Source organism: Falco rusticolus, chromosome 2 (assembly GCF_015220075.1).
Source record: "Falco rusticolus isolate bFalRus1 chromosome 2, bFalRus1.pri, whole genome shotgun sequence".
In the NCBI taxonomy this organism is placed as follows: Eukaryota; Metazoa; Chordata; class Aves; order Falconiformes; family Falconidae; genus Falco; species Falco rusticolus.
In genome coordinates this window covers 84,019,318-84,043,038 of record NC_051188.1, presented here as the reverse complement: position 1 = coordinate 84,043,038, position 23,721 = coordinate 84,019,318, and the positions used below count along the sequence as shown (strand labels likewise).

At 34.9% G+C, this 23,721-nt stretch overlaps 1 protein-coding gene across 1 annotated transcript in view; it reads right to left on the bottom strand.

Moving 5' to 3' along the window:
- The window catches only part of CFAP47 (cilia and flagella associated protein 47), a 342,925-nt gene that overhangs the window by 211,259 nt on the left and 107,945 nt on the right, over positions 1-23,721 (bottom strand). The window contains exons 36-40 of the mRNA XM_037377932.1: positions 16,350-16,484; positions 15,702-15,814; positions 8,942-9,092; positions 7,932-8,020; positions 5,349-5,435 (exon numbers count right to left, since the gene is read on the bottom strand). Of these exons, the coding sequence (XP_037233829.1) occupies positions 5,349-5,435; positions 7,932-8,020; positions 8,942-9,092; positions 15,702-15,814; positions 16,350-16,484 (575 nt within the window). The remainder of the gene's footprint in view (positions 1-5,348; positions 5,436-7,931; positions 8,021-8,941; positions 9,093-15,701; positions 15,815-16,349; positions 16,485-23,721) is intronic.

Here is a 23,721-nt window from a genome sequence, read left to right as displayed (position 1 = left end):
CTTTTGTACTACTACACTGCAACTGTAAAACTTTCTCTAAAAAATTTAGAAAAGCTTATCATTAAATGCAACTTTCTAATTTAAGTATTTGAAATAAATACTTCTATTATTCAAGACAGTATTTCACTTCAAATTACATGCATTTTGGTAAAGTCTCTAAGGTACTTAAATAATTTCAGTGTGCACCGGGATTTGAAATGATGGCGTATACAGTAGTCAATACAGTGAATTAATTTTACATCTTTCTCCCTGGTATTCATGAGTCTTTATAACACACAAGGGACAGATACATGTTTTAATCTAGAATTTATTATAAATATATAACAAATTCAAAGACAGCTTCCTGCATGTTTTCCCTATAGATTTTTAAATACAGTTCTAATTTTGTAAACACAAGCCTAAAAATATCATGCAAGTTCCTATTTGTTTGTCTGACTGTCTAGATTTTTTAAGTCAGACAGCCACATTGTAAGAGTAAAAAAACCACATCACAACAGATCTTATTATAAAAGCAGGGTGAATTTATTCAATGTTACCTAACCTAACCAAGAACAGGACAGCAATGTATTTAAGAAATTTAATAGGAAATGCACTTCTTTTGTTATTTAAGACAAGACATTCCTTTTTTTAACAAATTAAATCAGTAAAGCTGATTTTCACACTAACCGTAATGACTGTTAAGTCATCCAAATTCAATCCAACAAGTGCAAGATCCAGATTTAAGCCATCAGAAAAATCCCACTGAAATCCCATAACTCTGTATACCCAGGATTCGCAAACTAAAACAAATCAATAGTACACAAATTATTTAAAAGTTGTAAACCATGATTTTTTCTTCGAGGAAACAGCACAATTAAGAAAATGCGCAACATTAGCCATTCCATGGCTAAAAGTAGGGGGCTGATGTTGATACTATCTCTACCTGGTGTAAACAATTTCTCTTACAGTGCTGATTTCCAATCAGACTGAATTTGGCATCTTGCATTTGCCATTCTCAAAATCATTGCCTTTTTAATATTGGAGTGGAAATTAATTACCTAAAATATTTTTTCTCTAAAATATTCCTTAGATTTTTTCCTCTTTTTTTTTTCTCCATGTGAATTATTATTTAAAAAACTCAAACATATCCAAACACTTGACATTTACTTTTGTACACATGGTTTACAACATTTCTTGTCACATAATATAAACATAATTTTCAATTTTCTGTACAAAGGCTAGTTTTACTCTTGGCTCTTTGAGGAAGTATTTGGTGAATTTATACCGCATAATGAGGAATTAAGGATGTAAAATCCCCATGTTAATATGTAGTTCATGATCATGCTAGGAAGAATCAAATCTCATAAAAGCTCTTTGAGCAATTTCTACTAAAAATAATTCTCTTCTTGTTTCAGTTAACTTAGCTCGTGTACAAGGTTCATTTCCAGAAGTTTATAGCCCTGAAAAGAAAGGATGAGAAAGTCCACAAACAGCAAAGCTTGTCCCTCTGTACCTCTTTTACACCAAGGCTGCAGGAATGATCTATATTTGCTGTCAGTGCAGTTAATCATTCACAAGGAACCTAATGCAATCAAGGGTTTGTCTGAGAAAGCAGTGAAAGGGATGAATCTTAAGTTAAACACCATTCTGTTGCTTCTCAAGTGTATTTGAAAAGAACAGATACACTTGAAAAAACAACTTACAACAAAATCTTTGCTTATTCCCATTCCCCCAAAGCAAACTGTGCTGCTTATGATCATATTTCCTTTATATGAATTTATTTATATCTTTTTCTATCCTTCTTCACAAAGAATTCCTACCATTGTTGACAGGAGTTTAAACTGTGCAGTTACATTTATGGAAGGACAGTTCTGTTTAATTTACAAGCACAGAGCTCATAGATGCTGAAAACTACACTGTAATATCTCTCAAAAAAAATATTGCAAGTTTCAGCTGTAGACTCAGTTTTAATATTATTCACACATAAAAGTCATTCTCCCCTAACAATAAAATTTGATGAACCAGCTATAGCAAACAATTATTACATACAGCATTTGATAGTTATTGGGTCTCTCAAAATAAATAGTTAATCTTAGTGGGCTAAGGAAAAATCACAACCTTAAATAAATGGACTCCTAAAATTCTCAGAATATATTACCCTGGAGACTCATTCTAATACCTATACTTAAAGGTCAGTTTTCAGAAAGGAAAATTATCTCTGAGGTATGCGAGTACAAAAAAATATTTATTCTGTACTTACAAATAAGTATCTCACATAAAAATATAAAAATACAAATTTTATATAAAACATCATCTCTTTCAATGCATGACTGCAAAGTCATGATTGCAAAAACAGAGACTACAGCAGAAGATTCACTGTAAAATTAACAAATTACTCAAAAGCTTTGTGAAAAAAAACCATAATAAGCATATTACATGGCAATACGTTACACATTGAGAACATACAAACTACAACACATTTCTTCACTGAGCTGAACTATACATCAATAAGTCCTATTTTCAGAGTTGAATGACAGAGAAACTCATTGCACATCTGACACGGTATTGAACATCTCCCTCTAGAAATTTTTTCTCACCCCAATGAACAAAGCATCTGCAGATAAGTGAAAGGAAAGGGAAATACAACTGTATTGTGGAAGACATGAACATTGTGTCTCATTCTTCTGTAACAAAAAGAAATGGCATCTCATTCAATAATAAGAACAAAAGGAATGTAGTTAAGATCTGGAGGGTATAAGAAGCATGGTTATACTCACAGTCTAGCTCAGTACATCCCCTTTCAATATACAGAGAAACAAGGAAATGGATTAGACAAAATAGCTTAAAGCTGCTATAAAATAAGTCTATACAGACTGTTTGCTGCACCTGAATTGGGCAAATCCCCAGCATCAGCATAGACTGGGGGATGAATGGCTTGAAATCAGCCCTTTGGAGGTGGACTTGAGGGTGCTGGTGAATGAAAAATTAGCTGTGAACCAGAAATGTGGGCTCACAGCCCAGAAAACAAATCATCTCCTTGGCTGCATAAAAAGAAGCATGGCCAGCAAGTCAAGGGAAGTGATTGTCTCCCTCTGCTCTGGTGAGACCCCAGCTGGAGTACTGCATCCAGCTCTGGAGTCCCCAGCACAAGAAAGACATGGACCTGCTAGAGCTGGTCGACAGGAGTGCCATGATCAAAGGAATGGAACACTTCTCTTATGAAGACAGGCTGAGAGATTTGGGGTTGTTCCGCCTGGAGAAGAGAAGGCTACAGGAAGACCCTATTGTGGCCTTTCAGCATTAAAGAGCGAGCGTAAGAAAAATAGAGCAGGATTTTTTTACCAGGGCCTGTAGTGATAGGACAAGGGGTAGCAGTTTTAAACTAAAACTTAGATATAAAGAAATTCTTTACTCTGTGGGTGGTGAGGCACTGGAACAGGTAGCTCAGAGAAGCTGTGGATGCCCCATCACTGGAAATGTTCAAGGTCAGGTTGGATGGGGCTTAGAGCAACCTGATCCAGTGGAAGATGTCCCTGCCCATGGCAGGAGTTTGAAACTAAATGATCTTTAAAGGTTTCTTCTGACCCAAATGATTCTATGATCCTATGGTATTAAACCCACAGTAGCGTCCTAGCACAACTTATGCACCAATCATTCCACTCTGTATTAACACCAAAGTCTACTGTATGAAAAATATCACTGAAGAACGCAAGACAAGCTTCAGCAACAAGTTTATGCATGTGCTGTGTAGACAAAATGGCAAAGGATCAGCAGTCAAGTTGTAAGGCTAAGCACTTTATATCACAACATGGACCATGTCTCTAAGTCTGATAACTCAGGTATTATATGTGAATCAGTTTAAGCGGGGCGGGAGGGGGCGACCAAACAAATTCACAAACTGCCTCTCATTTGTTTAGGGTTTGGAGTTTTTGATTTTGTTTTTGGGGTTTTGGTTGGCTGGTTATTGTTGTTGTTGCAAGCACAACTTGTCCCTTTCAAAGCAAGGTTATTTTACTGTGCATTAAATGAACAAAAATTTTTGCAGGAGTGAGTTACAGCAGCAAAGGGTTAGTTCAGGAAGGTACCTCTCAATTGCTTAGTACAAAAGATCTGGTTAAGACAAAAGCAAGTGTGAATACTTCCAATTCATTCTTGCTATGGTTTAGTCTAACTGGTTCAACTTTGTACTACTAATTGGAATCACAGAGTCACAGAAGCTTGGATTGGAAGGGACCCTAAAGGTCTTTTAGTTCCCATCCACTTCCATACTTGTGCACCAGCAAGTTCAGTAGCTATCTTCTCTCAGTTGTCAGTTACCTTTTCCTACATAATACCACAAAGAGGCTGGGCTTGCCATGTTATGAGGTATGCCAAAAATCAAGATCAAAAGCAAAATCACCTATGCAATCAACATAGGTAGTCCACATACATCATCATATCATAGCTATACATGTGCTATGGTGTGCCTTTACTCTTCAGTCCAGGGTCCAAACAAGACGATAACTCTGTTTTCCATCCAAGAAATTCTCAGAAAAGGCAAATTACTTTGCTTCCTGTATTTGGAGCAGAAGTCACTAGGTAATCTTTTTAGTCCCTTCCAGTTCCAGTTTTTATATATTACTGAGGCAAAAAGAAAAATAATAATTGCCAGACACCGTGGGGAAATCTTAAGTCCACAGAGCGGCAACTTCATCAATGAATTTTAGAAGACAGAAGCAAGCAAATGTTTTATGAGAGAGAGAAAGGACACAAAGAACTACTTACTGAAAATACTGAGATCTTTGAACACAAAACTCACATCTAAGATACTTGCCACTTTTCACATTCTGTGGGACAGTTTGTGATCTCAGAACAAAGAGTAAGATAGGAAGTAAAACAGGAGTTGTCCAAAAAAGGTGGTATAGCATAGATAGATTAGTATAGATAAATTTCTAATATATCAAATATTAATCAGAATTGTGATGACTCCTGATAGTGTATTTCTAAACCATATTTTCTGAATGAACATGTATTAATGCTGTATCTCATAACCTGTATTACACAGAGACACAATGGAGCCTTTTAGATCTCTGTTTTTTTCTTTATCCTATCTGTAAGTAAATACAAGTGTTCTTAAAACTTAACTCTTTCCTTGACAAAAGAAACTACTTGGAATACAAAGTTCAAGAAGAAATTCAGAAAATTTTTACACCTTATTTATCTTTTTTCCACTAAGTTAACTGTAAAGTATTTTTTCAATGTTACATAATTCTACGATATTTCCATGTCCTTACCTATAGCTCTTTACAACAGGTATACACAAAGACCTAATGCTAACAGAATTGTATAATTCAACCTATTATAATAAGCAATTGCCATTTAGAACTTACCTGAATGTTTGCTCTTGCTTTACTTGCCTGGCTTGATATACTTGCTCTGGCTTCATTGAGTAACTTGTGGATTCCAGCAAAATGACCCTGGAGTATGGCAAATACACATAATCACTGCATTTTAAGACAAAATTCAGCTTATTCTAACTTTTAAAAGAAGGCTTGGTAAAGAAGCTTATTATTTTCAACTGGAGATATTTATATATACTATAATTTTTAACAGATTTTTAAAAATGCTTATTCAATTTATTAATTCTTCTTTATTTAATAACTTAAAATGTTTTGCGCAATTTAGACCTTGCAAATTTTAAAGCTCATGTAAGTGTGCAAAATTCTGAGACACTTATTGAAGGGTTATTAGGAAACATTGTAAACCACAGCCTGATTTGTAACTGCAGGCCCAGTCCACAGCCATGTCATGAGATGCAGACCAATTATTTTTCAAAAAATTTTAGAAAATGAGAAATTGAAAAACAGAAGAATTATGCACATTTCAATATTAAGGCAAATTATATACATATTTTAATTGGAAATAATTTTATTAAATACAACTTATACTATAATCTGTACTAAATTAAATTATTGAATAATAGGTTCATTTACATTTTAAGGTAGAAAGCTCAGTTAATTTTATTTTGTTTTTGTAAATAATGAATCTTTTAAGATAGAGTAAAATATGATTTCCCTGACAAACCAGAAGCAACTGCTTCACTTTAGTCTTTCCTAGAAGATTCTGATCTTCCCTCCTTTTATTGTGGACATGTTATTTCCATTCTAGGTATTGGATATTCCATTTCTGTTACATGGCACCAGCACACATAATTCATTCATTTTAAACTACAGTTCTGCATTTTCTCTGCACTCTTAGATGTCAGTAAAAACAGAAGGAAGATTACAGGGTTCATAGTAAAAATAACAGAAGCCAATGTCAACTAGCTTAGCACTAGCTGTGAATCTGAATTTAAAATTTTCAATAGTCATTGCAATTTACATAAGAATTAGTTGATTCTCTGCTCAAGTGTTGAATCTGCTATTTAACAAAATAATAATGATCATTCCTTATTATAGTATCTTATAGAAATACTTTCCTGTTCTCAGGAGAGAAATAGCTACAGTATTTCACAAAGAAATGTAATAGATAATTTTAAAAGTATTTGAGTATTTTTTCTTAATGAAGTACAAACATTCAGTAATCTTTAAAATATATATTTATACATGACTATTAAAGGCTAGGAACTGTGAAAACCAGAATAGGTTATGTAGTTGATAGAATGGGTAACATTAAGAAATAGCCAAATGCTAGGCAAGGATTCATTTAGAGTACTTCCAAAAGCTGTAAATTCTGTATGTGACATTTGCTACATATTTGATATGAGTACAAAGATGTGTTCATAATTTTACTTTGTCCTTTTCTTAAATATTACCACATTATATACCTAATTTTAAGATTTTCAGCCCAGTTTTCTATAAAGGAGCTACTTCCTTGGTATCACAAGTGTGTTTCCTAGTGCTATTTGCAGTTAAGCAATGCACCCCCTGATGGAACGCTAGATGGTTCAAAAGACTGGAAATGTGATATTATCTTTTATTCTAGATTACTAATTCAAATGTTGCTCAAATTAATAATTACAAGTATTTGTCAAGTAGCTTTCTAATTATATACATGAAACTAAATTACCTAATCGCCTTTAATCTATTCTTTCCAAGAGAGTTACCCACATGATAGACCTGATTGCAGGCAGCCTCACTGACCACCTCAAGGACTTTCAAAAACATCAAAAGCTAAGTACACTCATATAATTCCCATATACAAGGCTCACACCACAGCACATTGCTGGAGCAGTGAAAACAATTCTGTTACCAGTTTCTAGACCAAACTCATTCTGTGGGGAAAGAGAAATTTAATTTGCAGCCTGTGCAACACATATATTAAACAAATCAGTAAAACAAGTTAAAAATACTATGGAAAATGGTTCTTGTAAATAAATGAATGACATGAACCAATAGTTAGCTGTATAGACTGAAGACAAAACATGGAGTCAGATCACAAACAGATTTTAAAGTGGCACAGAACTATATTTCATTTATATTAATGAAAGCAACCTTTATAAATTTGCAGTTGTTACATCCATGATGAATACAAATGAAAAATTAGATTAACTGATAGTGATGCAAGCCCCAAGGCAAAAGCATGTGTTTTTTAATTTTGCATGCTTAATAATTTAAACAGCAGGATAAAGCAGATTCAGGAAAAAATAACCAACTATTAACATGGTTTGTTTCTCTTTAGAATTATGCTGGACCTCAGCCAAACACAAAAATACAAGCAAGGTTCATGAACTCTATTTGATTAAAGCTCTAGCTTTATTGCTTACATTGAGACGGATTTCAATTAAGGTTTACTTATCTTCTTTATTCATTATGATAAGCTTCCACTTCATAGTGCTTGTAACAATTTTGGTAAAGTAAATTCCTATAAGTTAATCTCAAGGTTTTAGATGTTCAAGGAGAAGAAGAAAGTTATGGAAAAGAGTTGATAAAACAGATTGATTATTAATGATTTGTCTTTACAGCATTGTCTACCTGAATATGCCATCAGTTCTGAAGGGATTAGTAACACTTAGGATAACTTTCTTCAGCTCATAGCATGGAGATCTGCATTTTAATATATCCTAAAACAGAACAAAAATTTGTATCAACATGAAAAAGTTGCAAAACTACATTCATGTATAATACATAAACAAATAGGAAAATATTACAAAGAAGAGTAAAACCATATGTTTGACCATTGGTGACTACAAAATTAACATACTTTAAATGATAGGTTTTGTTGCCAGCAAAGAACAGTTAAAGAGCCTATTTCTTTTAACATGCACCACATTCTAAATGGTCTTCCAAACGACAGCACAGGGCCAAGAATCAAACTATCATCTTTTTTCCTTCTTATCTTTACATGTCCTCTTTTTTTTTTTTTTTTATCTTGCCCAACCTTCTTTGTCTATTGCTATGGAATAAAGAGTGTCATGTTAAAAGAGAGAGACAGAGACACAGAGACACAGCGACAATCACATAAACACCATCTAAGTTCAGAAGAGGATGTATCCAGATCTGCTCAATGAATGTTTGATAACAAATGCTGGAACACATGCCTATCTCTGCTCTATTTCTGGGATATATTTTAAATCTACAGAATTTCTAAAGACAAAAAGGACAAATAACCTCGCAACATTAACAAAAGTTTATTGCCCGTCTACATCTGACAACTGAAATAACTAGGACGAAGCATATCACTGCCTCCACAATGGAATTTCCAAAAGCACTCATATGCTGAAGGGGCTCCAGATTTATTTTCAAAGCAATCACTACAACTTCTTTAATTTACTCAGGATCTAAGCGTGATTTATATCCTTTGGGGTCTTAGATATTCCTTCAGGCTTTTCTCTGCAAGTACATAGGCTAATATTGGAAACCTGAAAATTCATAGGTCAAAAGCTAATGCTGATGGTAACTCACACTTTTGTTCACTTGTTTGATACAATGTACAGATTAAAAATGTTTTTGTGACAGTATTAATCATACACCCATAAACTTACAGCAGGCTCAATATGCTTGACTTCAGCTTTCAGAGAGAATGTCATTGTGGCACCACCTATTCCACCCACAATCTTTGAGATCAGTAGTAACACTGCTTCAGCAGGATGCAGAAAACGACTGGTGAATTCCACATTTATACTTGTTTGCCTCCTAGGAATAACAACAACAATAATAACTTAATTAGGCAGGCACAAAATTGCGATTCAGAAATTACTCAGAGATGTCACTTCAGGAGCACATTCTAGAGTCATTGTAAGGGAAGGTGGCTAGAGAAGAAAGTAATTTGTTTCTTCTGAAATAGTTTGTTGTAGCTCAATCTTCTGCCTAAAAGCACCTTAAAACATTCTATTAAAAGAACTATATAGATAGAAAAAGAACAATATTGAGTCCTTATTGCTTTTTATAAACTCAGTATGTAGCTTAATTTTTCTTACACGCACACTAGCACAGGAAGTTCTCTTTATAGCATAACCCTAAGTTAACAACTGATTTACTTTATGCTACCCTATTTGAATAGGTTTTTGTGAGTTAAACAGACATCTTGTTATGCATGTTGTGAGGCAGATCCAGATGTTCTTAATCAAATCTTCATTGAAGATTAAGAAAGAAATTAGTAAAAAAACCCTCCAGAATAATTAGTAAAGATAAGTAATTAGGTGGAAAAACCAAAGCTCTCTTTATAGAGGCAACAGCTCAGTTCTCTAATGGGAAAATGGAAAAGGGGAGACCACATGGAATAAGAGTTTAGACTAAATAAAAGTGAAGTTTAGACTTGATTTGCATTAGTTGTGTAACTAAGCAAAAACAATAAGAAAAGTTGACTGGCTGAAGCTCACATTTTGAAGCTCTCAAAATCACTCTTTGATTTTGAGATTAGTATCTCAACGTGGCATGAAGGTAAGAAAAATCAGTGTGTAGGATTGTTCCAAAAGCAAAAGAACAGTAGAATTTCCTTTCTACACATATGACCAGAGTAGAGAGAGGTCTCTCTCAACAGAAAGAGCTATATTTTTGGAGCTGCAAGTATAATATCTCAAAATACATACCAAAAGGTCAGCTGGCTATTTTATACTTTTATTGTAATGTCATTTTGTGTAGTTAAAGAAACTTTAAAATTTACCCCCCAACATGTATGAAAGAGATGGCAGAGATAAAATAAGCTATAGGAAAACCTTGGCATCTCTTAATTTACTCAAGCTGCAATTACTTAAATAATACTTCAAAGGAATTCTTAAAATATAGGAAAAGGTTATATTTCTAAACTGCCGATTTGTTACTTGTCTTTTTGGAAGAGACAGCAGACTATCTCAGACTGAAGTCAAAAGGAAGCTTCTCCCCAACCCAAATTAGCCTTCCCCATTAACCAATTAATAGGAACTGTGCAGCCTGAAAGAGAATTAAAATAGATTGCAGAGGAAAACTATGTGTGATTTATTGGTCTTCTGCCAACTGGGAATTTCTAAAGCAGAGACAATCAACTAACACAGGTATGTAAAATATGCCTGTTATGTATTGTATGTGTATACAGTTACACAAGTAAGTGGTGAAGTAGTGTAATAGCAATCAGCATACCATGTCTCGAACAGAATCATGTTAATTTACATTTGGTTCACGACTTTCATAATAACAGCTACTTTTTCAAGTACCTGTTATTATTTCAACTCAATGCAAACATCTTGTCATGTAAGTTGAGCAATCACAACTATGGCAGAAATTCTCTTAAGTTTATTTTGATGGGAGCAGTGGCAGGATTTGTCCCTGGATGACAGCTGCTGTCAAGGGAAGTTTCTGGGAGGTCCTTTATCTCATTCTTATTATGAAGCAGGGGGAAAAAAAGCACCACAAAGGTATATCCATAGCATTCTTATTTGAAACTACCTTGGGACCTAAGAACTGGATGGTGATAAATAGAACACCAATATCTTAAAATTTGGGGAAGATCAGGAGACTAACAGACCTTTAAGCCTCAAATCTATATCATGCAATGTACTAGCAATAATTATAAAGAATAAAAGAACAGGATCAGTATATACAATATCTACTATAAACAAGATCTCCATAAATGACATCTAGCTGGCAGGAGTCAACACATGTAAAATGTAGTCCTGCCTTATAAACCTATGGGAGTTCATTAAAGGAGTACAAAAGCATGATCAAGGGTGATTTAATTCATCTAATTATAACATAGTCCTTTTGTTATAGACTTACAAGGAAACTATCAAACAGGAAAGAAGCAAGGAAAGAAGACAAGAAACATAATGTAGGAACTAACACTTTTTCCTTAGTAGGAAGGCCATTACTGGAGTCCTCAAGGGTCTGTGATACCTGGAAAGTAAGGAAGTTTACTGGTGTTTCAAGTTGCTCCAGGTTGTAAGCACAAAGATTGAAGTGCAAAGATTGCAAGACCTTATGAAACAGCAAAATGACAAGGAAATTCAGTGTACATAGTTGTAAAGAGATGTACACAGGGAAAGCAGTTCTGCATTTACACAAAATTACGGCCTCCAAGACATTATAACTCATCATTGAGAACTTGGGATTTGCAACAGATGGTTTCATGAAAACATCAGCACAGTTCTGGGAAACATCCAGTAAAGTAAATGAAGTGTTAGGAATAATTAGAAAAGCAACAGACAACAACATAGAGCACTATTAGGTCACCAGATACCATCCAAAGTGCTCAAACCTTAATTATTGTTTGCACCTCTTTACCTCAAAAAGGATACAGCAGAACTGGAAAAACCTCACTAAACTGCAGAAAGGGTGACTACAGGTAATAGAATTAATGCAGCAAGACCTCTAGGCTTAACACCCAGGATAAAGGAGTATGATATTGCCCAGAGATCTTCCTCATGCCAAAAGCCTTAGGACCTCAGTTCTGAGAAACAATGATGAAATCCTGGAAGTTCTGAAAACCTGGCTCTTACGGCTTTCATGTTGCTGCTGCAGAGCCTCAAGACATTACCATTTTTGACAGTGAAGAGCTACTAAGTCCCCCAGAGTCTGAGACTCCTAAGTTGCTCTGCCATTCAAAACATCCTGGAAAATGCATCCTGAGACTGCAGAGTCCCAGAGAAGTATACTGCTGGAGACATCCACTCCCAAAGCCACTTTAAGGATCAAGTTTATAGGAGTCTGCTCTGCTCTTGTCATCAAGAGGAATGACAGGGGAACGGAACTTATGGAACATTCTGCCTGATCTTTGCCCTCTGCCTCCTGCAACAGCAGAGAAATCTGACTTAATTGTGAACTTGTCTTCTGTGGCAAAGCTAGCATCAGGGAAAACAAAAAGTTGCTTAATTTTTTTCACTCTTTGCTTGTGTCAATGTCAATGCAAAGTAAGGGAAAATTCAACTCTATAATCTTGTTCCAGAGAGGAACTGTTATGAAGTGACTGCAGCCACCTGCTCCCCACTTACCCTCTGTGCAATTCAGAGTGGCTGGGGAAGAAGGCAGAGAACTCTAGAACAGACTAGGAGAAGCGTGTGGGGAAGAGATGAAATGATGTTTTAATTTTTATCTTTGTTTCTCACTAAAAAAGTCTATTTTAATTGAAAATTATTAAAACAAGTTCCTCTAAGTCAAACTTGGTTTGTCTGTGTTGGTCACTGGTAAGGAGTCTCCCTGTCTATGTCAACCCACAAACCATTTCAGCAATTTTTTTCTGCCCTGTCCAGTTGAGGAAAGGGAGTGAAAGAGTGTATGGGTGGGTGTCTGGCAGCTGGCCAAGTTTAACCCACCACAGCCATTTATGACTTTCTCCAGCTAGTAATGGACCACAGCGTACATTGTCCTGATTCTTTGAAAACACAGACATACATACATTACATGTTCCTGCCTCTTATTATTATTAGTGTAAAATTGTTGGCATCTCTAAGCTAATGCTGCATCACCGCTTTCTAATATATTTCAGTAACTTCTCTTCATTATCCTTTGCCTTTCTGCTCATTTTTTTCCCTGATCTGTTTAGCTTACCAGTTTCCTGTAGTTCACCTCTCCTGGAAAGCATACACAGCTCTTTTGAACTGGGCCTCCATCTACAAAAACCTCTGTGCCAAACGTGCTCACCCAGTAGGTCCAACAGGATTAGTCAGTCACACTTATTCCTCATTAGTAATTATAACGACTCACAGTCATCTTAAATCCAATTATAGTTACTTCTAAATATAGGAATATTTCTGTTTGGTGGATAATTAGAGACAGGTCTGTATGCATGATATCTCTTAAAAGTCTTCCAGCTTTCCAGACAGAAGACTGACAAGTTTCAGTTTCTTTAGCCTCCCTGTCAAGGCTATGGTTCATCTTGTCAGTTGTAATTGCCCGAACTCTCATGAGTGAATTTTCTCTAAACTGCTAATATTTCCCTTGACCTTTTACTCTGAAACTTCAGCAAAACAAGCTTTACAACTTGACTGGAGCCCTGCAGTAGGTCTTCACAAGGCAACAGCTGTTATTTTTAACTGCTTCTCGTTTATTACTTTTATCTAAAGTACCTGTTGTTTCAGGGGGTGGGGGGTGGGGTGAAGCTGGCTAGCATCAAGCTAGCTTGCAGTGAAAGATGAACTAGTGGTGAAGGCATATCCATATTTATATATAATATTCATAGATTCATAAAGAACAGTTTCAACTCATGGGAACAAGTCTGCAGAGATACCTGACCTTAAGTTGTCTGAATGATTACAGATACTCAGTTTTTTAAAGTATAACTCCTGTTTTTAAAGTATAACTCCTGTTCTCCGATATAAGAAGTAGGCTTTCCTAATTTTCAGTGGTTTTTAACACATTGATTCATCTGCCTCCAATCTCATAGTTATGGGTTATTTACCTCTAAAAGTAGTACAAATAACTAATGTGAAGTTCCTTTTTCCAGCTATTTTGAACTTCTTTTATTCCTAAACAGGTTATAGTCAGTGATGTTAACATTCCTGTCAAAAAACAACTCCATTAAGTTTTACTAATTCACATCAAACCTCTTACTGAATATACTGAAAATTCTCCCTCAGTTTTTATTTAGGCCAAAGTCCGTTACAAGCCCACCTCATTTCTGAGTTTCTCTGAAGGCATCCTTTCGAAAGGAAGCAGAACATTCTCTCCTACAAATCCTCTACCTTTTTTCTTCACCTTATACAACTGAATTTAAGTCAGCACTAATGGCAATAAGCCTACACACAATCCACTAAACAGAGGTGTTGGTTTATTATTCATGTTACTACCACTTCCAAACTCACTTGTGATATTATGATTTAATATAAAGCTCCTGTAAGACTCCCAACCACCCCACTGGTGTTCTCAAACACTTCCATCAGAATATTAAGAAAGCTATTAATAACAAAGAACCTATTTTTCATTTAGTGACCAAGATTACAAATTACATTATGATAAACTCTGCAGAGGTCACCAGTGGATGACTGGCATTTCCACAAGCTTTTATTTCTCTGTATTTTTTCAACTGTTTGTTGCTGTTTACAATGCCAAGCAGCTCAATGACAAGGTTGTACAAATTTACTTGTATCTTGGTTTGGGAGGTGGGGGGTTAAATGTGAAATGAAAACCAGCCATGGTAATGACCTTTCAGAAAACACATGATATTTCCAAAGATTACATTTTTATGTTAATACTTATTTGAAGTAAGTGCAAAGAAAATGGAATTAAATCAGCCGCACAGCTTGCTGAAAACATAGCATTGCTTGTTGTCCCTTTTGCATATATTTACAGTAGGCATGTCATTTAATACTGAAATAATGATCATCCTTAAAGAGCACTGTATTTATGTTGAGTCTTCTTGAATTTGACAACATATATTTGAAATTTTTCTTCTCCACAGTTATTTTTATACAAAACTTGACCTTTGTTTTCCTTTTTACTATCTCTAATCCATTTTATCTGCAAAGGAATATCTTAAATAGACTTGTGGTCTAAACTTAAAAACTCTTAACTAACAGCCATAGCCACTGCTATGTCCCTTCACTAGTTAAGCATAGATAGTGAAATTCCTGTATCTAGTCATAAAACCACATAGCACAGAAAGAGCAAAACATATTTAGTGAACAAAAAGAGAATGATGGAAATCACCAGGATTATTTCTACTACCAAAAATGTTAACAACCTAACGTTTTCCCAAAATTAGATCTCTCCAGAATCCATAGATGGCTTTCAGAAATGTAAGACAGAGAAATAACTACACTGCAGTTGCAACAGTTTTCATCTTGGTAGAGAAAGAGGATGGGAGCACAAAGAAGCAGTCCAACACTACTATCAAACCTGTGTCATGGCCTCTTAAATTCCCAGCCATGCTTCAATTAAGAATAAGACACAAACAATGAAATCTTAGAAGAAAGAGTTTTTACCTGCTTATGCTTCCATGATGCATTGATGTAAGGAATACAAATCAAGTTCAGAGGAGATATTTTAACTTCAGTTTGGCAAAAAAAAAGAAAGTAAAAACAGCAGATCCAAACTGAAAAATAAAGCTTTCAATCCATTAGGACAAAAATATTTATTGAATGACTCCTGTAATGATCTGAAGGCTTGTACTCTGCTCTTAAAGCACTATTGAGCTAAAATGCAAGTGTCCCACTGATAAATTACTCTGGATTTGTTCTAGGTTAAGGAGAAAAAGCTTGATCTTTATACTGACTAATTTTGCCCTGTTTGTAGTTGAACATATTCCTAGTGTTCCATCACTATTAAATTAGTAGGTTCATATTTCCATAATGCTAGACTTAATAATAATGCTAAAAAAAAAAAATCATTACTTACTTAGGGGCAATGGTGATAGTGTTTCCTTTAGGTAATGAGAAATCATCAGCATCTCTTCCTACAAGAATGGCGTTGTACATCAAAGTTTTGCTGCTTGGGTTTTTCAGACACACCTATCACAACAACAACAACAACAAAATCAGCCTTTTTTTTTTTTTTTTTCCCCAATATTTAGGGTATAAAAAGCATATAATGCAGCTAAATTCCAAAGTACAAATTAAGGATATCACAAAATAAGAAAGTACTTCAAATAACTAGGTATATCATTTTCCTTCCTAAAGAGTATAGACTTCCCACAGATTATCCAACATCAGTTTTTCTGAGTACTTTTTTTGCAGTGTACACTGAACTCCCATGCCTGTTAATCTCTTATTATTCCTATTTTTGAGCTCAGATTTGTCTGATTTGTAGATATTTTCTTTCTGTGCTTACAAGCACAGGGAAAAAAAACAGCAGCAGAATTCAAGATCCCAAGCCTGAAGAGAAAAATAATAAGATGATCCATGCTTCCAATCTTCTGTATTTGGTAGCGAAATGACATGAAACCTACTTATTCTTTGTTATACCATATACATAGTATAAACACATATGGAGATACAGTGTTCTAACCTTGTAGTGCTACAAATCTAAGTTCAATGGTACCAGTACCTGTTTAACAACAGTGGCATGGAGAGCACCTGTAAATTCTATAGTGTTCTTGGGTAAGTAGTGAGGGAGACTTTCATATAGGTAGACACACAGAATAAGCATCATGACTGGGTTTGGATCACAGATATCAGCAGCCTAATATTGAAAGCACAAAAGAAAAAATAACCACATACACAGTTAAAATTTTAACTGTACAATTTAGAGATATGAAGATGAAGAACAAAAAAGTTTAAGGTATTTCTTATTATACAAATATTTTGCATCTAGCTTTTAATAATTGGATTAGGGCCATAACTCAGAATAATATGAAAAATCTAATTCTTGAAGACCATTGACATGCTTTAGCAATAAACCTAGGCTAAAAATTAAAGCAAACCATTTTTCCCACAGTTCAGCAGAAAGAGATGTTCATTTTATTAAAATGAAGCATAACAAAAAAAGCAAGTAAAGTTCACTAATTGGAAAAGCATATGTCTTCATTATCTTTTTAAAAAAATCTTTTAAAATCTTGGTTTACTATGCGAAATAATTTCCCAAATACTCCTAGATAGAGTTTTGCAACCATTTATGAAGATATCATCACCATCCAACTCATAAATGTACAGTTATTTTTATTGCAGATGCCAAAGTGCTTTACTAAAGGTAGCAAGTATTACTGCATCTTAAATATTTGATTTACAGAACTGAGTTGAAATGCCAACTGCAAAACATGTCAAAGCTTTAGTCCTCAGCAATTCGGCAAGTCACTGAAAAGAGAGAGGTAGAAACTCTGCCATGAAATACTTGAACTTTGCAGAAGGGTAATCAAATAATAAAGAGACTTAATGATCTATGTAGCTTCCCACAAACACAGGCAGGAAAGATCTGGATACAGGTTTAAACAGATAAGATTCTGTACCTCCTAAATCAAACTAATTAAGTATGTTAAAACTTAATGCTTAGTAACTTATAATATAATGTTATTGCAATAAAGTTGTCTATTATATACTAAATAAACTTTTATAACTGCAGTTAATTTCTCTCCTAAACTAAATATCAAGTCATACTGAAAAAATACACACACTTGGGAATAGATTTAAGCAGTAAACCACTGCATTAACATGTCATCCCATTAAAAGGTGCTCTGTTCATTCAAGACATTTTATTTGGATCCATTATATTACTGAGAGTCATTCAATACAACAATATTTCGGACACTCATTTGCCTAATTCCTAGAAAGCTACTACCATTCTAAATCCTCTCACCTTACAGGAAAAAGTTTGCCCAATTCTCAAGCAAAAAATAAATAAATACAAAAATCTATTGTTCTGTTGCTGATTACCACTGCCACCGTCCCTAAGCAACTTGGATGAGTTGCACATGACTACAGGTAACCTCACACCATCACTCTAGAATGAAGCCTCCTTCTTCACATGAATTTACATGTAAGCTACTTAAAGAATAGACAAAGCACATTTTTATTTATTTTAATATTGATCTGTACATTACTTAGAAGCATTCTACATACATAAATTCAATGCCTGTTAGATCTGCAGGGTCATGTGACACAGCAAGAAACCAGGTACGAGATACTTTTATATCCCAAGACTATGTTGTGAAACAGCTGTACTAATTTTTAAGTTCACCAGGAACTCAACAGCCTCTAGGAGATACTTCATATTCAAATACATTAGCAATATGGAAAAAGAGCTTTCTCTAGTCAGCAATTATTGAAAGTTTTTCAACCATTTCTAAGGACTTGAACAAACAAGTCTCAAATGATTTAACATTCTTTTGTAGCACATGCATACTTAGGATATCAAGGACTACACTATTTTTACACTATCCTAACAAACAAAATGGCAAAATAAAGCAAAGTTGCACCTGAAATGGCATGCTTTATTTGTTTATCTGAAGAGGAATGAAGAGCAATACATACCCCGTTTTATTTAGACAATCAGTTTTATTTAGAATTAAGTATAGTATAGGGGACCTGAATCTGTTCCATAATTGCATACACCACAGGCATATTGGTAGATAAAGGTCTAGAAAAAAAATCTCTGTAGTTTGTAGGCAAAAAGGGAAATCAGGAGTTGCACAGAATTAACAGTGTGTTTTCAATGTTCACCATCATCCATCCTCCAAAAACTACTGCAAGTAAGAAAAACTCCCACTCACAACGTTAGCCCACATTGTGCATCAGGAAGTCACAGCTGAGTTGGTACCAGCACACAGATATCTTCAGATGAGTGATAGTCACACCAATGACTGCTGCATAAGCACAGCTTTCATATGTACAACAATCTCTCGTGCACATTGTAAGCACATATTTGCTGATTGAAGACTAGCAAGCTATCACTAAACCCAGTATACAATTTGCTGCTTCTCTGCACTTACCTACTTCTCTCAAGCACAGATTTATAAGGAAGGTCTTGTAACATATCCTGAAAAATCAGCAAGTCTGCAACTTATTAGTTACAAAAAACTCGTGGTAGAAGAGTATACAGTGATACTGTGAGATCCCTTATGAGAGTAGGGCAATTTTAATTGAAACTTGCCAGATGACTCCAGCTGTGGTAACATGGAGAGAGAATAGATACTCCAGTGGAAGTCTTGTTACTTTTTCTGGGTATGTTAAGAAAGCAATAAAAATGGTAATGTGACACTTTTTAAGAGGTCAGATTAATAAAAAATTAAAATTAAATTAATACAGTCCATCTAATAAAATGTGCTATTAATTTAACTATATTGAATAAGGAGCCCAGGTTTTTGTCACAACCACCTTGGGGAAATATTTCTAAAACTTTGCTCTTTTTATCAAATAACAAAAATCACTCCAGATAACACATCTTGTTCATGGCTATATTTTATTATCACTGTACCTTTTTAGCACCAAAACCTTTTAATAGTAAACTATGAGGATAAATTTGTATCAACCTGATTTTCTTTTGATACTTTTGTCAGTAAAGTCTCATTTTAATACTTATTTTCAATACTATTACAATTTCCAGGATCTCCGAGTATAACAACTATTCCTATACATTAATATTTTTCCCATGAACTACAGTATACCAGCTTTTCCCAAGAACACATTTTCAGCCCCCACCTTATTTTATTTGTATGATCAACTATATTCTAGCCCTCAACATGATTAGATGTTTACTGCCTAAATGGAGCATTAGAGGTGAAAAAAACTCTAAATCTTTTTTTCATTTATTCTTATGAGGCAATTTTCATAATGAACCATCTATTCCAGAACCTCAGTACACTCCAGCATATTAATCAAGGGAATTAATACTGTTTCTAAAGTAGTAGGGTGAAGGAAGCAGAAGAGCTATTCAGTCACCTGCTCAATGTTTTGCTTTAGTTTATGTCTGCTTCTAGATGAACCAATTCTGTATTTTATTGAATGGTAAAAATGCTACACATTTAGATTATAACAAGAAAATGTAGCATTTTTTTTAAAATCTAATAAAATTATTTACAGATTATATTTTCCTCTTCAATATTAGGAAAAAAAAATCTAGATTATTGAAACATCTGAAAAAAATATTACTTAATTGTATTCCTAAAATATGGTCAACTATATACATAGGATTTAAAGTTCTTTTTTTCTTTTTGCTCCACTCATATTTCTTGAGGGCTATTATAATAATGTTTTTGGACAGTTGTTGGCTTTTTTTGTCATTTCTGAGTACAGAAAATTCTAGCAATAAAAAACCCAAATATCAGTGGGAGATAATAAGCTTAAAATAGTCAACTCAATAAAGCAACTCCATGGGAAGAACTAGTGGATCCCCACTAGTAACTTTGAAATAAAAGTAAAAATTTCATTCTCATTATCAGAAATTTTTGGATAACCACAGTTACTGTTTCCCAAATATTAATGAAGAGACTTTGGGGAAAGACATATTTCTTAGCCAGATGGGCTGAAAAAGGGAGAAAACCTTTTTGCCTCTTCTGGACTGTCTTTAGTGCTGCAAGAGATATGTATGACATATCTATCAGCTATCTGAGTTATTTTTTATTTCCAAATTAACGTTTTATACTAGAGCATACGTTGCAGTGCTTCTACAAACCAGCCAATTCAACTTCCTAATTACTAAAAGCTCAAGATGCAGTACAACACACTGTGAAAAAGTAAATATATATTCCAAAGAACAGAATACAACAGCCAGTCTGGCTTCAAATTTTGCAGAAAGGCCCTTGTTCCTCTAATTAGTTTCTTCTGCAGGTATGGTAAAAAGAAGTTTCATGAAAGTCCCTTGTCAGAATACAAAAGCAGCTGTAAAGACCCACACCATCTAAATGCTTATGGATCTCCTGGGAGTATCAGAGACTGGGTATCCCACTATTCTGCCTCTGCCAACAGAGCAGTTGCTTGAGTAAAAAGTCTAAGAAATTGGGCAAATACAAAGTGGTCTTTCCATTTACATGATTTCCCAGCTTCTGCAAATTAGTGGCTTAAGGATTCATCAACTATGGTTAAACACCTCTCTGTCATTATTTTAAATTCTTCTCTATATCATCCTTCACATACAGAAGCAAGCCTGTCATAAACAGTTTATTAATTCTTTTTAGTTAGAAATTGCTTATTGAGTTTTCTTCCTTTTCTGATGTTATTAAAATGCAATATTGGCTGAAATCTATTGCCTGAAACACAGGACCAAGAAAAGCAGCTGAGATTTAAGTCCTAAGGCAGGAGTTCTAAGAAAGCAAAATGATGCATCGCTTATTGCAAGTATGAATAGCTCCACACTCAAACAGGTTCTACTTGATGACTCATAGATCAGCAACTGACAAGTTTTCTTCAGCTAGCAAAAGCTGCACTTTGACATAATAATTTTGTGAGAAGAAAGAGTATAAAGGGAAAACATTCAAAACTGTCCTGGAGCCACCCTCTTCCAACACAATGTAAAAAAACCTCAATAGCTTTAAGCAAATATTCCACGTAGAAAAACTTTTATACAAAATAAGAACCTAAGATCAGCCTACTGGTTCAGACCATGGGCCAAAAGGACACCAATACAGGCTGATGACTAAATGAAAACGACTATATGGTAAGTACAGATACACTTCAGTATTTTCCCAGGCTCAAGCACAAGACTTCCTAATCCACATATGACTTCTGTCTACTTAGAAATCTTAATTTCTTTTTCTTCCAAGCCTATGCACACTCTTGTCTTAACTCTGTGTAAAAACCGCAAAGGTAGCCTAAGAAAACGCTCTCCCTTTGACGTTATGTTCAGTATAAGAAAGAATCTGGAAGAAAAGATGGAGCTATAAGCCAAGTTCCCTTAATGAACATATTCTAAATAGATACAATCATACAAAGCATTTGGAGTATTTGAAGACTGCAGCATTTTCACCAGCCTGTGGCATTCTAGCCCTACACAAAGTACAATTTTATTTTCAAAGATTTAAGAGGACACCAAGTAGTAAATAAAGAGTTAATATTTTTTCTTCAGTTCCTAAAAAGTCATCAATACAGGGTTCCTTCTCTTCTGCTACCAAGAATGAACCCACATTTGACATACAAGAGAGAAAAATAAGATGTTCTTATGTTGTCACAGATGGATGAAAAAAAAATAAAATCTGTAGTTCAAACCAAAAAAAATTAGAATAAACTGGATTCTTAATTCAGAAATACATGGAGTCAAACCAACACAAGAGTTTCCAATGCAGGAATAATCTTTCTTTCCGATCCAGTGTACAAAAGCTCATCATAAGTTTCCCCATCGTATTTTAAAGAAAGAAGAAATTAAAGAATTCTCACAGATGAAAGCAGAAGTGTTTTCTCTGGCTCCTTCAGCCTATGAGGCGCTGTGCTATAATGAGATGCTCCATGTCTTCTATGTAAGAATCCTCAATTTAGTAGGAGAAAACAAATCCAGAAAGGCCAGTGAAGCTATAATTCATCAAACTTGAAAGGGAAACCAAAGGCAGAGATAGTTGCCAGGGCACAGCAAGGACCAGCTGCTCCCTCTGCGCCAGGGAGCCTGGAGCCAAAGGCAATATAACACAGCTGCAGAGCAGAGGGCAGCCAGGAGCAGAGAAGCCAGGGGGTACGGTACCAGGGCAGCCCCAGCTGCAGCCATCAGGCAGGCCCCTGAGGACCAGGACAGGCCGAGTCTGGGATAAGGCCTATAGTCCTGCATGAAGCTATTCTGTATGCTTTGTACTATAAGAAATACAATTTTTTGTTTGGTTTGATACAACAGGAAGGAGAAACCTGTCAAGATATATTAGAGCAGACAAGACTTACCACATTGTTTACATATATGCATATTAAATATATTTTGCATTACATCTCACTAGGCAACCTCCAAGTTTCCTTAATTTCCATTCTGTTTTATTAAGCTAGAGATAGGAGATTCCATAGAAAATGCAGAACTGAAGCTCCTCTGGCAGCAAATCATTGGCTCCGTGGAGCACGACAGGAAGAGTTACTGACTGCTTTCCCCTCTTTTCTTGCCCTGTGCCCAGCCAAGCACTGCATCCCACTCCAGCAGCTCCACCACAGCTCCTTCTCTAACCTTCCAAGAGAGTGAGTGCATCACTGAGCACTGATCTAAAGCATCCCTGTTACTCTCCATAATTTCTTAGATAGTGCTTATCTTCATAATTCTTAAGGTTCATTTCATATCTCTTCATGCACTCATGTAACTGTAGCTTCATCTCATACTTCTATTTATTTTCATCACTACTGTTTTTTAAGGCTGGAATTTTAGGATGCACTTACTATGTAAAGAAAAGTTTTTTACCTGCCAAAAGCTTTAAACCTGAAAATTATTCTGATGTTATCCATTTGCTTATCTCAGTAATGGCTATTGAATGGTAACAACTATTTGTAGAAGTTATTCCAATATAGCTGTGGTTTCACACCTTTACTGTTCATCTTTCCTGCATTTACATTGAAGATAGCAAAGATGCAGAGTAGATTATCTGTTGAAGCCTAACTTTCTTTTACCACCTACTTCTACTCATTTCCACTTAGATCAGAACTTATTCCCTCAGAAAACATTATTCTATTCTATCCTGTGCTGAATTCATAAAACTGTATTTCTGACATTAATCCACTACTGTAGGAACTAATTAAAAAACAATAAAAATCAGTGTACTTCATAAAAATATTCAGCAGGAAATTCACAGTCTATATAAATTATTTACTTTAAAAAATTCTGTGTTAGCAAACAATAGCAGTTAATAAAGTTTAACAGATCTATGCCTTAAATTGTATCCATAACAAAGTTTCTCAAAATATGAAAAAGCCTCTCACAGCTGATGAAGGGTTGGGTGCTTGCCTGTTATCTTTTCACTTGTGCTGTAACGTTGCCTAGTTAAAGAAAATGCTCAAGCTGACAAACTGGACAAAATTATTATACTTCAAAT